A 14,782-nucleotide genomic window follows, 5' to 3' on the forward strand; every position below is an offset into this window, starting at 1 on the left:
AGTTCTTATGAGTCAGAGCTGTATTAGACTGTTAGAAGCTTATTTTTTCATCTCCACATGGCATCTGAGATCAGCCAATGGTGAATACTGGGTGAGTGGCCATGGAAATGGCATGGGAGTTATGAAGAGGCAAGGGAAGTGGGTGGGGGGTCATGAGTTGGTCTTGAGTTTTGAGAGGGTTTGAGGGGCCATGGAGGGTTGGTGCAGCTGTTAGTGAGAGGTTAAAAAAAACTCTAGTGGTGAGGGGTGAGGACTTGAGGGTCTAACAGCTTCTGAAACAACTGAAACGAAGTCCCAAATAACTGAGGTGGGCCTTTGAATGAGCCGGCATTGCCTGTCCTAGTGGGTCTAACTCCATCCAACACAGGACCCAGGAGTGAGAATTGTGCATATCTGGGGTACTTGTTACCAAGCTGAGTCAGCCGAGTCAGGAAATTTCCTGACTCAAGCTCTCCATCTCAGTAGCCAAAATCCAGCCAAAATGTTCTATTTGGCCTTTATGTCTGGAATAGACTTACTGCTGCTTGACAGTTTCAGATTCATTTTTTCCCCACAGTGTCTATTTAGACAGCAAATCAACATTTTCTCTTTTCACGCATCTTAACAGTTGCTTTCCAGCTGCCCGTATTAATGAGCCTTGGCTGAACAAGTCTGTCTAATGAGTCTCTAAGGTGCAAAACTGGATTAGAATTATGATAGAAGTTGGTTTGATTTTTTTTTAAAGAGCCACATGGTATGTCATCATTTATTCTCTTTTTAAATTACTTGTACATCATGTTTAAAGAAGAGCTTTTGACATCAAATCCCATTGGATTTTTTTAACTGACTCAATGCATTGATGTCCTGATTTCCTCAACTATATTGTGTTTTCGGTTTGCTGCTGCTGGCATTGCATTTAGCTTGTTGCTGTTAATAGAATCAAAAGCAAAGCCTGAACTTTACAGGCAAAAGATAATTCCATTTTTAAAAACCTCAATTTGTTTCAAATATTTGTATACATTTCTTTCCTTTTCTTCGTCTGTCTGGCCAGAAACCTACAGCCAGAATGGGGGAAACATGGCCTGTTCCAAGCGCATCTCCAATGCTGCCTATGAATGTCTCCAGTGTTGCCAATGAAGAGACACCAGGGACTGCCTTTCCCTTCTGAATTTATTTGGTCCATGCCACAAGCTCCATTGAATTCCTCCCTGTTTAACACAACTCCGATTGGGATAGGGATCTAGTGGGCATTGATATAAACTTCAATATGTCTCTGCTCCATTCCAATGTTGAATGCCACAATACCACCTTCAGAAGACAATTTCTAGACTGAATAGAAATAGCCTTGTGGGCTTACGATTTATTGGGTAGAAACTGTGATTCAATATTTTACAAAACTGATTTTAAGATGTTCTACAGATTCTTGGATTTCCACATGCATATGCTATGGATTCACTATTGGCCAACTAATTGTTAATCAAATACATCTAATCATATCGTTTGGGGCACTTAATGGATGAAATGAAAAGGATCCATATCTAGAAATGTTATAAAGTGTATAAGTATAAATGTTCTAAACTATTCACTATTGGTTTCAACTGGGCTGGCACTAACATTGAAATGAAGGACACACTACACAATCAAAAAACAGGGTTATATTTTATTTATATACATCTGCATAGGATATGGAACTCTAAGCCCTTTGCCAACATTAAGAAATTAAAAATTACATTTTAAGTGTTTCCAGTAATATAATTGCCTTCATATGAATACTTATAACTTGACTTTGCATTGGAGTACAGATATACTCTGCTCGATCCGAGTACCTTCTCCAGGTGACCTTGAACCTCTTATTTTTAAGTTAGGTTTAGAGTCAGATTGTTGACCTGATACCTAAGTTATACTACCACTTTTACAATGATACATTTAAGGAAACCCCTATTCATTGATGCAAAAGCTGCAGTGGCAAATCAGGGAGGTTTAATCAGTCATCAAGTTCACAGTCATTTCAATAGTTTAAACAATGGAAGGTTTGAAAATAGGGTTGCAAATATACATTTCAGAAATCTGAATTAAATTTGTTTCTAGTTACCTGGTTGGTGTGATCAAGTTTTGGACAAGGTCTTCCACCATTGTATGGCTTCTCACGCAACCACTTGGATCTGACCTTCACTCCACTACCACATGATTTGCTACAGCGAGACCAATTGGACCATTCACTAAGCTTACAGTCGGAAGGACAGGGAATGGTGCAAGCCTCCTCTATGTAAGCTGTTGTCAGAGAATTATGAAAGGAATGATAATGCCTATTAATATAGTACTCATATTATAGCAACTGTCACAGTCACAAAATTGCTATGAAACTTGCTCAGCTAATAGATACTTAATTTAAATTATGGCAAATCTCTTTAAAAAAAGAAACCAATGAATAATTATGGGATGCACTACTCCCAGCCATACCACTCAGTCGTCAAGATCAGATATAAGTCTATATAGTTGATTCTGTAGCCTACACTCCAATCTACTGAGGCTCTATGTTAGTAGCTGATTTTCCCAAAATTACTGTAAAAATAAATTTTTGAGGTCAATGGAAAATGGGTTATAAAATGAGCTGCTGATTCACTATCATTCATTTAGAAAGAACAATTTCATCCCCAAAATGTTAATGCAGTTAGCTCCTCTAAATGTTGAGATTTTGACTATAGCATTCAATAGCATACTAATACAACACCTAAGAAAATACAACAGGTCTGAAATGGGCCAAAAGCAGGTAACTACAACTATCTCATCTTTAAGTGACCAAAAATGAAACCGAGGACACCAGTGCAGGAGACTGATTTCTAACCAGTTTGGCTAGCAATCTATTAGATTGGGGTTTCATGCTAGCTTTCATTTTTTGGAATGTATCACACCATGCCAAGTTATTTTGTAGTTGTAATCAGGTGTGGCTGATACTTTATTCCAGGGGTTAGTGCACCCACTTTCACTCTCCAAATTTTGCCTTTGTGGAATCAGACTAGAAGCTTGAGTTGAATCCTACAACTGGTATAACCCATGTAAAAAATGGTGGGAAGAATCAGGCAGCTGTCATTAGGTCAGCTGACAGATAAGAACTGCTATCTATAACTTGACAAACAGGATGTCAAGGTGCTAAATATCTAAATTTACCTCTTCTGGAACCTTGGTGGGTGATTCAGGGTAATTTGATGCTGTAATATTTAGAAATTTTTTTGCATTCTTACATGTGTCTAAAACAATTTTCCACACTTCACCTGAAAGAACTATATTTTAATAGAATATCTAACAAATGTATATTCGTGCCAGATAAACTTATCTCCAGAGCAGTCCAATAATCCCTTTTTTTACGCCTTTCAACACAGAATTGAAAGAGCTTGGGTAAGAGCCAATCAGTGCATCTCATTTAATTAATACTATCAGGGTACCAGACAAAGTAAAATAGACAGAGGTATTAAAAAAATCTGTCCTCTGTGGAAATAGGATCAAGATGGAGACCTTCAGATATCAGATTTTAGACACAACAGCTACTGAAATGTTACTGAGGAGCTGAGTGCCCAAAAGGTTCAGAAAAAATGCTGTTAACAGCGTAAAAGCACAGAAAATTTCCAGCTAAAATCTTTATCAAAGCAAACTAGCACTAACATGGTCCTATTTGCAATGTTCCAACTCATGCAAATTTTGTGATCTCCCACAGTTATTCTGGGAATAAAGTTAGGCCAGTTTTCTGAATATTTCATTAATGGGTGGAAAATTGTGTGAAACTTTGAGTTCCCAGTGAGCAGGATTTTGCATCAGGAACATAAATATGGAAAATCAGCCCACTGTGAGATAGTATGAGGTGCATAAAAGTATTGTGAACCAGCTAATCTGCTCACTGTTCCAGGGAAAAAGGGTCATGGATTTCCTATGACGATCATAGGATTGATCTTTGTGACCCTAGCTTAAAGGGTAGAAAAGAGCTGTGGAAACTAATTTCACTAGCATTTCCAAGTTTTCCTAATGGGGAAGGCGGTGTTGGAAAGAAATAGACATTGCAGCAGCAATGTGTAGCCCAAAAACAGGATTCCAGTTTATTGCTCCAGCATCTGGCAACAAACTTGAACACATTTACAAAGTTAATTTCTCTCGCTTTCAATAATTAAATCAACTTCCAGTCCTTTCACAAAGCCGAATTTCACAAAATCATGCTAGTAGAAGAGGGGTAGACGGTGGCATTGTAGTAATGTCACTGGACAAGAGGCCCAGGTTAATGATCTGGAGACGTGGGTTCAAATCGTAGCAGCTGGTGGAATTTAAATTTAGTTGCTAAAACAAATCTGGAACATAAAACTAGCATTGATTGTTGTAAAACTCATCTGATATGTGACTCTAGATCCACAGTAATGACTCTTAACTGAAATGGCCACTCAGTTCAAGGGCAATTATGGTTGGGCAATAAATGTTGACCTTGCTCATGATGCCCACATCCCATGAAAGAATAAAATAAATAAGATAGGGGTGCATTGAATAATCTGGACACAGCTGATTTTGGAGGTATAAATGAAAGAGGCTCAACATCATCCAAGATTTACTACATCATTGAAATACATTTATAACAATGATATTCTTTATGATATACAAATGTTATCACATATTATTTTAAGTCCATTTAAACATTGGGGTAAAATATTAGCATGGATTGAGGATTGCTACAGGACAAAAAATATAGAGTAGGATTGACAAGAGGATGGCAGATGGTGCATGATATGGGAACTGTCAATAATATGGAATTGTCAACTTTGGTAGGAAGAATGGTAAAGCAAAATAATTTATAAAAGGTGAGATACTATTCAATGTTAATATTTAAAGGCATTTCAGTGTCCTTTTACAAGAATCATAGAAAGTTAAAATGCAGGTTTTTATTTCTTCTGCATGGGATACGAGTGTCGCTGGCAAAGCCAGCATGCCCTCAAGAAGTTGATGGTGAACTGCTTCCATGAACTGCTGTATTCCATCTGGTGTAGGTACAGTCCTGTTAAGGAGGGAATCCTGCATTTTTACCCAGTGACAATGAAGGAATGGTGACATACTTCCAAGTCAGGATGTTATGTGCATTGGAGGAAATTTTGCAGGTGATGATGTCGAAGCAATCTTGAAGATTTGCTGCAGTGCATTTTGTGGATTGTACACACTGTTGCCACTGTATGCCAATGGTGGAGAGAGTGAATGTTTAAAGTAGAAAATAAGATGCCAATCAGTCGAGCTGCTTTGTCCTGGATGATGTTGCGTGTCTTGAGTGCTGTTGGAGATACACTCACTCAGGCAAGTGGAGAGTATTCCATTAATCCTGACTTGTGCCTTGTAGATGGTGAACAGGCTTTGGGGAATCAGGATGTGAGTTATTCACCACAGAACTCCCTGCCTCTGACCTACTCCTGAAGTGACTATATTTATATTGTCAGTCCAGTTAAATTTTTGGTCAATAATAATCCTCAGAGTGTTGATGGTGAGGGATTTAGTGATGGTAATGCTGTTGAACATCAAGGGGATATGGTTAGATTGTTTCTTGTTGGAGGATGTCATTGCTAGAACTTGTGTTTCTTGAATATTACTTGCCACTTAGCCTAAACCTGAAGGCTGTCCTGATCTTGATGCATGCAGCTATAGACTGCTTCATTATCTGAGGAGCTGCAAATGGAACTGAGCATTGTGCAAAAATCAATGAACAACCCCACTTCTGACCTTAGGAAAGGTCATTGATGAAGCAACTTAAAATGTTTAGACCTAGGATACAACCCTGAAGAACTCCTGCAGCAATATCCTGGGAATGAGATGATTGGCCTCCAACAACCACAACCATCTCTCTTTGTGGTAGGTATGACTTCAACCAATGGAGAGTTAACCTTTGATTCCCATTGACTTCATTTTTACAAGGCTCCTTGATGCCATTCTCAGTCAAAAGCTGCCTTTACGTAAAGGACAGTCACTCTCACCTCAAGTCTGGAATTTAGCTTTCTCGTTCATGTTTGGACCAAGGCTGTAAATGAGATTTGGAGATAAATGGTCCTGCTGGAACCAAATGGAGCATCGGTAAGTGTCGCTTGTTAGCACTGTTGATTACATCTTCCATCTGTCTGCTGATGATTGAGAGTAGACTGAATGGGTGATAATTGCCAGATTGGATTTGTCCTGCTTTGTGTGGCAATTTTCCACATTTTCGGGTAGATGCCAGTGCAATAGATGTATTGGAACAACTTAGATAGGTCCATGGTAAGTTCTGGAGCACATGTCTTCAATACTACAGCCGGGATGTTGCCAGGGCTCATAACCTTTGCTGTTTCCAGTCCATTCAGCCATTTCTTGATATTATCTGGAGTGAGTTAAATTAACTGAAGACTAGCATCTCTGATGTTGGGGACCTCAGAAGGGGATAATCATCCACTCAGCACTTCTGGTTGACGATGGTTGTAAGTGCTTCAACTTGGTCTTTTGCACTGATTTGCTAAGTTTCCCCATTACTGATGATGGGGATGATTGTGGAGTCTGCTCCTCTGGCTAGCTGTTTAATTGTCCATCATCATTCATGACTGGATGTGGCAAGATTGAAGAGCTTTGATCTTTAATGGTTGCGGGTTGCATAGATCTGTCTATGACATGCTGATTCCACTCTTTAGCATGCAGGTAGTCATGTGCTGTAGCATCAACAGGTTGGTACCTCATTTTTAGCTGTGTCTGATGCTGCTTCTGACAATGACCTCCCACACTCCTCATTGAATCAGGGTTGGTCTTCTGCCTTGATGGTAATGGCAGAGTGAGGGCATATGGGGCTACGATATTACAGACTGTGGTTGAATATAATTCTGCTGCTGCTGATGGCCCACAGCACCTCATGGGTGCCCAGTTTTGAGCTGCTAAATCTGTTCTGAATCTATGTCATTTTGCATGGTAATCATGCCACACAACAGGATACAGTTACTGGTACAGCAAGCAATCAGGATAGCAAATAGTATGTTCGCCTTTATTGCAAGGAGGTTGGAGTATAGAAGTGAGGAAGTCTTGTCACAATTATATAAGGACTAAATCTGGGTTAGTATGCACAGTTTTGATCTCCTTACCTAAGGAAGGATGTACTTGACTTAAGGTTCACAATACTGAGTCCTGAAATGAGAAGGCTGTGCTATGAGTAGAGGCTGAGTAGAGTAGGCCTATATTCTACAGAGTTTAGAAGAATGAGAGGTGATCTCATTCAAATATAAAAAATCTTAGAGGGTTTGACTGGATAGATGATGACCAGCTGCTTCATGGAATCTCAGAGTTTTAATGGCACGGAAAAAGGCCATTTGGCCCATCATGTCTGCACCACCTCTCCAAATGAGCATTATGACCTCGTGCCATTGCCCTGCCTTTTTCCCATACCCCTGCACATTGTTTCTATTTAAATAATCACCTAATGCCCTCTTGAATGCCTCGGTTGAACCTGCCTCCACCACACTTCCAGGCAGTGCATTCCAGATCTGAATCACTCGTTGTGTGAAAAAGTTTCTTCTCACATCACATTTGCTTCTTTTGCAAATCATGTTAAATCTGTGCCCTCTTGTCCTTGATCCTTTTATGAGTGGGAACAGTTTCTTTCTATCTACTCTGTCCAGCTCCCTCATGATTTTGAGCATCTCTATTAAATTGCCTGTTAGCCTTCTCTCCAAGGAGACCAGTCCCAACCTCTCCAAGCTCTCGTTGTAACTGGAGTTTCTCATCCCTGGAACCATTCTTGTAAACCTCTTCTGCACTCTCTCCAAGGTGTTCGCATCCTTCTTATAATATGGCGTCCAGAACTGTATGTAATACTCCAATTGAGGTCTAACGAGTCTCTTATATAAATTCAGTACTCTATGCCCCTATTAATAAAGCCCATGATACTATATGCAATACTAACTGCTCTCTCCACCTGTCCTGCCACCTTCAATGATCCATGCACATATACACCAAGGTCTTTCTGCTCCTGCACCCCCTTCAAAATTTCACCTCTTATTTTATATTATCTGTCCATGTTCTTCCTATCAAAATACATCACTTCATCTGCCACCTATCTGCCCACTTCACCAACTTCTCTATGTCCTTTTGAAGTTCTACACTGTCCTCCTCACAGTTTATAACACACCCAAGCTTTGTATCATTCGCACACTTTGAAATTGTCCCATGCACACCAAGATCTAGATCATTAATATGTATCAGGAAAAGCAAGGGTCCCAATACCGACCCCTGAGGAACTCCACTACAAACCTTCCTCCAGCCCGAAAAATATCATTGACCATTATTCTTCGCTTCATATTTTTCAGCCAATTTTGTATCCATGTTACTATTGTCCCTTTTATTCCATGACCAATAACTTTTCTCACAAGTCTGTTGTGTGGCACTGTGTCAAATGCCTTTTGAAAGTCGATATACACCACATCAACAGCCTTACCCTCACTGACCTTTCCTGTTGCCTCTTCAAAAAATTCCAACAAGTTAGTTAAACAGGATTTCCCCGTTAGAAATCCATGCTGGCTCTTCCTTATTAACTCATATTTTTCCATGTGACTACTAATTCTACCTCGAATAATTGTTTCTAGAATCCTGCCTACCGCTTCAGTTAAACTGACTGGTCTGTAATTGCTGGGCTTACCTTTACAACCTTTTTTGATCAAGGACATAATGTTTGCAATTCTCCAGTCCTCTGGCACCTCCCTTGAGTCTAGGGAAGATTGAAAAATTATGGCCAGTGCCCCTGCAATTTCTACTCTTACTTCCTTCAATATCCTCAGAAGCACCTCACCCGGCTTGGGTGCCTTGTCAACTTTAAGTATCAACAGTCTATTCAATATTTCATCCTGGCTGGAGAGTCTAGATCTAGAAGTCATAGTCTCAGGATAAGGGGCTGACATTTCAGACTGAGATGAGGAGAAATTTCTTCATTCAGAGGGCAGAATTCAATGTTCCCACCCAGCAGGTTTGTAGGCAGGGAATTCTTCGGATGGCTTTCCCACTGGGCTCTTGCCCGCCCTGACCTCTCATGCAATTTTATGGTGGAATGGACGAGGCCCAGGCTGGCGCACTCACCCTTTCCCCAATTGAGAACCTTAAATGCCCAATTAATGACTGCATAAAGTTTGCTTCCTGTCCAGCCTCAATTTTCAGACTGGCGGGAGGAGTTCAGGGCAGAGGGACTTTGACTCTGTGGACTGTTTGCAGTCCCAGTCCTGTCCACTGCAGCTTCTAGTACTGCTGGGACTAAAGAGCTACCAGCGAATCCAATTGGTCAACAGCTCTCTGAGGCAGGACTTCCGCCCCTCCCTTGAAAGGACGCCTCTCAAGTGAGGGATGGAAGTCCTGCCTCCAGCCAATTAATGCTTATCGAAGCCTTAATTGGCTGCAGTGCAACCAGTATCGGCAGGGACTCCTTGGATGGTGAGAAGGGAAACTCTGCTGTTGAAAATTCCTGGCCAGAGAGTTGTGATTCTTTGCAATTCTCTATCCTAGGCAGCTGTGGATGCTCAGTTGTTTTGTATATTCAAGACAGAGATTGATGGATTCTTGGGCTGTAAGGAAATCACAGGATATAAGAATAGGAAGGGAAAATTAAGCTGATGTAGAAGCTCAGTCATGGTCTTATTCAATAGCTGAGTAGGTTTGAGGGGACAAATGGCCAACCTCTGTTCATATTTCTTCTGTTCTTTTGTTCAAACCACAGTAATAGCTTTTCTTGTTGCAAATTAAAGAAATGTCATACCGGTGATTTTATTTTTAAAATACTGGTACATATACTCTGTCAAAACAAGAATTCATGATTTTTTTCATTTCTTTTTAACTTACCATGCCTGTTGCATCGTCCTGATTCCACGAGTCTGTTATTCTGATCTCGACAAGCCAAGGCTTGATAGCGATATCCCCGTCCACACTCTTTGATATCTCCTTGGATCTTCATGCCAAGCAAGGTTTCCATCTTTCCCTCAGGCAGAATGCAGTCAGACAAGTTGCCTATAGGCTGGGCTGTGTATTTGTCACATGGACAAAACTGGGTCTCAATCAGAGGGAAAAGTTGAGTGTTCCTACATTTTTCTCTCTTCTTGCTTTTCCCTGATATTAACAATGAAAACAGATATCTGTTTAGGAACACATTGGGATGAAACCAACTTTCAATTGCTAGAGAATAGTTTTACAGGATTCAGCAGGGCACTCAAAAAACAATCTTTTGAACTACAATTTCTAATCAAGATCCTTGCATTTGTATTACACCTGAAGCTGAAAGTGGGTTCTGGAGATGGATCATAGTAGTGCAGTGACTCAGAGAAATATTACATTCGGCCACATTGTGGTAGGATCCAGACATAATCCCCAACCTTTCACATTCCCAATATTAGCCATTGTGATAAAGTGTATCTCCTCATGGCTAGAGAAGTGAAGTGAAGGGAGAGGATCCAGTTGTTGTGGTCCACATAAGAACCAGCTATAGAAGTAGAACTAGGAATGAGGTCCCACTGAGGCAGGGTGAGGTGTTAATGGAGAAATTAAAAAGCAGAATCTCTGAATTACTACCTAAGTCTCGTATAATTTGCCAAAGAATAAACAGATCGAGACTTAAATGCATGACTAAAAGAGTGGTGTTGGAGGTATGAGATTCAATTCCTAGGGCACTGGCGTCAGTACTGGGGAAAACCGGATCTATTCCATTGGCACAGACTACACTTAAACCAGGCAGAGACCAATGTCCTGGCAAATCAAATAACTAGGGTGGTATATATGACTTTAGACTAATTTGGGGGCTGGTGAAAGGGTGGGGTTCCAGGGGAAAGGATTCAGATACAGGTTAATTTATAAGACTGAGGTGATAAGTCAAGCTGTAGAGTAGAATTGCGATTTGGGTGAAATCAAGCAGGTTTTGTTAGGGGTTTAATAATAGTAATAGAGCATTAGTGACGAAGGTTGCACTGGAAAAATAGTAAAAAGTTAAAATTAAAGGCACCATATCTGAATGACTGTAGCATTCATAAATATAAAGATAAATTAATGGTACAAATAGGTTGATCTGGTAGCCATTACAGGACATGATTGCTGGGTTACCAAGTTTAGGAGTTAAACATTCCAAGGTACTTGATTTTTAGAAAATTTAGGAAAAATAGAAGGGAAGGTAGGGTAATCCTGATGATAAAGGATGAGATAAAAGCAGTAGAGAGAATGGATCTTAGTCCAGAAAATCAGGATGTAGAACTGATATGGGGCGAAGCATGAAACACTATTGGCCATAGTTGGTAGGTGTTCTAATGGTAATTATAAATTAGGAAATTAAAGGAGCATGCAACAAGGGTAATGCAATAATCATAGGGATTTTAATCCTCATAATAGACTGAGCAAACCTAATCGACAAAAGTAGATTGGAAGACGAGTTCATGGAATGCAGTAAAGAAAGTTTTCTAGAATAGGAATCAAATGGAGTAGGTCATTTTAGGTCTAGCATTGTGTAATGAGACACAGATAATTAGTAATCTGAAAGTAAGGGATCCTCTGAGAAAGAGTGATCATAAGATGATAGAATTTCATATTAAGTTTGAGAGTGATGTGGTCAAGTCTGAAACTAGGTTCTTAAATTTAAACCATGCTAATTATTAAGGTATGAGGTATGAATGGCTGAAGCAGATTGGGAAATTAGATTAAAAGATACAATGGTAATCAGGCTATGGCAAATAGTTTTAAAAATCGGCCCAAATCTTACAATCAGCATGAGGACTGCTGAGTCCGACACTGACCAGACAGAAAACTACCTACTTACCTGGGTACAATTTTTCTGGCCAAACTTCCGATCCACAATGCAGAAGAACTCCCTCAATGCAGGAATCCACAGAGAGAGCGGCAAAGAGAATCAGCGCAGAAGCTACATCACCTTTATATGACACTAGCTGCCACATTTAAAAGTTCTAAAGCTTTGCAGTGTGTTAGTGAATGAATTGATGAGTGAATGGGTGAATGTGTAAGTGAGTAGGATGAATAAGTTAAGTGGGTAGGGTGGCAGGTGGGTGAAGGGGTAAGGTGGGAAGGTAGGTGAGTGGGTAGGCGGGTTGCAGGGTAGTTGGGTAGAGTCGGAGGGGTTGGTCAGGTGGTGGGGCTAGACAGTTCAGGTCGGGGTAAGTTGGATGTTGGAGCTAATCAGGTCAGATTGGGGGTGGATGGGTGGTGGAGCTAATCAGGTCAGGTTGGGGGTGGTTGGGTGGTGGGGCCTAGTCAGGTCAGATCGGGAGTGGTCGAGTGGTGGGAGCTAGTCAGGTCAGGTCAGGGGTGGTTGGGGATGGGGCTAGTCAGGTCGGGAGGTGGTCAGGTCAGGTCAAGGGGTGGTCGGTTGGTGGGGCCTAATCAGGTTGGGTCAGTGCCTAGTTGAATCGTGGAGCTAGTTAAGTTGGGTCAGGGGTTGGTCGGATGGAGGGTGCAAGACAGTTTAGGTAGGGGAGATAGTTGGGTCGGGGGTGGTTCAGTGGGTCAGGGTGGTAGTCAGCTGATCGAAAGGGTAGCTGAGGGGGGTCACCGTGAGTGATTTGGAGGGTCAGTTGTATAGTTACTCAGGAGTTACACTAGGATTTTTCTGTCTAATATTTCCTGGATAACTATCCAGTTAAGTAAATCTGAACTGTCCGAGGTCTCTGACTGTAACTCAGAGTCAGAGACATTTTTGAGGGTCCCTGGGAGCAGGGGGATTACTTGTCAGAAATTCAAACTTCCTGGTCAATTCCCATGGAATCAGTGCTTTGGGAAATAGAATTTGATTAAAATGGCAAGAATTAAAAAAGAGATTGTGAGACTGTTTAAAAGTATGTAAAAATGGAGAGATTAATGAGAGTAAATCAGGGTCTCCCGCAAGCAGGAGAAATTATAATATGGAATAAAGAATGGCAGAGGTGTTGAAACAATTATTTTGTGTCCATCTTCACAGCAAAGGGCACCGAATTACACATCAGAGATTTTTGGGGAACCAAGTGTTTAATGGGGGTGAGGAATTTAAGACAATTAATGTTAGTAAAAGAAAGTACTGGAAAATTTAACATGACTTAAAGCTGACAAATCATTTGGGCCTACTGGCCTACACCCCAGGGTTTTAAAAGGGTTGGCTACAGAAATTGTGGATGCTTTGGTTCTAGAATAGTCATCATGAATCTGAAGGTAGTAAAGGTAACCGTGCTGTTCAAGGGAGAATTAAATTAGGGATCTATAGGCCAGCTAACCTGCCATCAGTATTCAGGAAAATGCTAAAATTTATTATTAAGGACATAGTAACAGAACATTTAGAAAATCACAATAGGATTAGGCAGAGTTAATGTTTTTATGAAAGGGAAACCATGTTTGACAAATCTATTAGAGTTTTTTGAGGATATATTTAGCAGGGAGGTCTTGTGGCACAGTAGGATTATCAGCATGTAAATCCTTCCATTATGCCTGTGGCAGACGATAAGAGCGGGGCGGGGCGGGGCGGGATGGGGAATGTCTCCTGGTCAGCCATGCTTGAAGTGGAGTGACACCCCTCAAGCTATAGCTGCTGGTGACCTGTTCCAGGAAAAGACTAGTTACATGAACAGATGAAAGTTTCTAAGTCTTAAGTAGTCATTTGGTAGTACAGACCTTGCGAATTGCTGAAAAAAGAGGCGTGTCAAAGCTTTTTGTCTTGCACTCATCAGGGCACTTCGCAGGAATACCAGCATAAGGGGCAAACAACAATTATACTGCATGAGAAGAGTGCGCTGATGGTTGGGAAGTACACTCTGATTGGTAGAGGTGTTGCCATGGAGAATGCACCAGTGATGGTGACTGACAAGCATTATTAAGTAATTAGCAGGGCAGTTAGGGGTAAACCAATGAATGTAGGACATTTGGATTTTTAGGAGGCATTGGTTAAGGTGTCACAGGAGAGGTTGTTGCACAAGATTAGGGCTCAGGGGATGGGGAATATATTTGTATGGACTAAGGATTGGTTAATGGACAGAAAGCAGAGAGTAGGAATGAATGCATCATTTTTGAGATGTATAACAAGCAGTATGGCAAGGATCAGTTCTTGGCCGTAGCTATTTACAATCCACATCAATGACTTGGAAGAGGATATTGATTGTGATATATCCAAGTTTGCTGATGATACAAAGCTATAAAGCTTTGGAAAGTGAACTAAGAGGATGAGACAAAGTGGCTGTGTAGGGATATAGATTGGTTAAGAAGATAGAGTATGATGTGGGGAGTTGTGAAATTATCTACTCTGATCGGAAGAATGGAATTTTAAAAAACATATTTTTTAGAAGGTGAGTGAATAAAGGGATTTTAGGTCCTTATACAGGAATTACAGAAAGTTAATGTGCAAGCGCACAAGCAATTAGGAAGGCAAATGGTACGTTAGCTTTTATTGCAAGGCGATTGGAGTAAAGGAGTATGGAGGTCCTGCTACAATTAAGAAGGACTTTGGTGAGACCATACCTGGAGTGGTGTGTAAGGTTTTGGCCTCCTTACTTAAAGAAAGATATACTTGCCTTAAAGGAGGTGTAACAAAGGTTTACGGAATTGCTTTCTGGGTTGAGAAGGAGAGATAGAATATAATGAGTCTATTTTTTCTGGAGTTTAGAAGATTCAGAGAAGAACTTATTAAAGCATAAATGCTTAGAGGGTTTGACTGGGCAGATGCTGAGAGGCTGTTTCCGCTGGCTGGAGAGTCTGGAACTACGAACCATAGTCTTAGGATGAGGGTCTGACCATTTAGGATTGAGGTGAGGATTCTCATGGCTGGAGAAGAATTTTGAGGAGG

General features: G+C 40.7%; 1 protein-coding gene across 3 annotated transcripts in view; it reads right to left on the minus strand.

The window, feature by feature from the left end:
• The window catches only part of thsd7aa (thrombospondin, type I, domain containing 7Aa), a 537,669-nt gene that overhangs the window by 82,247 nt on the left and 440,640 nt on the right, over positions 1-14,782 (minus strand). For all 3 annotated transcript variants that reach the window (XM_041184218.1, XM_041184217.1, XM_041184219.1), the window contains exons 13-14: positions 9,829-10,092; positions 2,072-2,250 (exon numbers count right to left, since the gene is read on the minus strand). In XM_041184218.1, the coding sequence (XP_041040152.1) occupies positions 2,072-2,250; positions 9,829-10,092 (443 nt within the window). The remainder of the gene's footprint in view (positions 1-2,071; positions 2,251-9,828; positions 10,093-14,782) is intronic.

This window comes from Carcharodon carcharias, chromosome 3, assembly GCF_017639515.1.
Source record: "Carcharodon carcharias isolate sCarCar2 chromosome 3, sCarCar2.pri, whole genome shotgun sequence".
NCBI lineage: Eukaryota > Metazoa > Chordata > Chondrichthyes > Lamniformes > Lamnidae > Carcharodon > Carcharodon carcharias.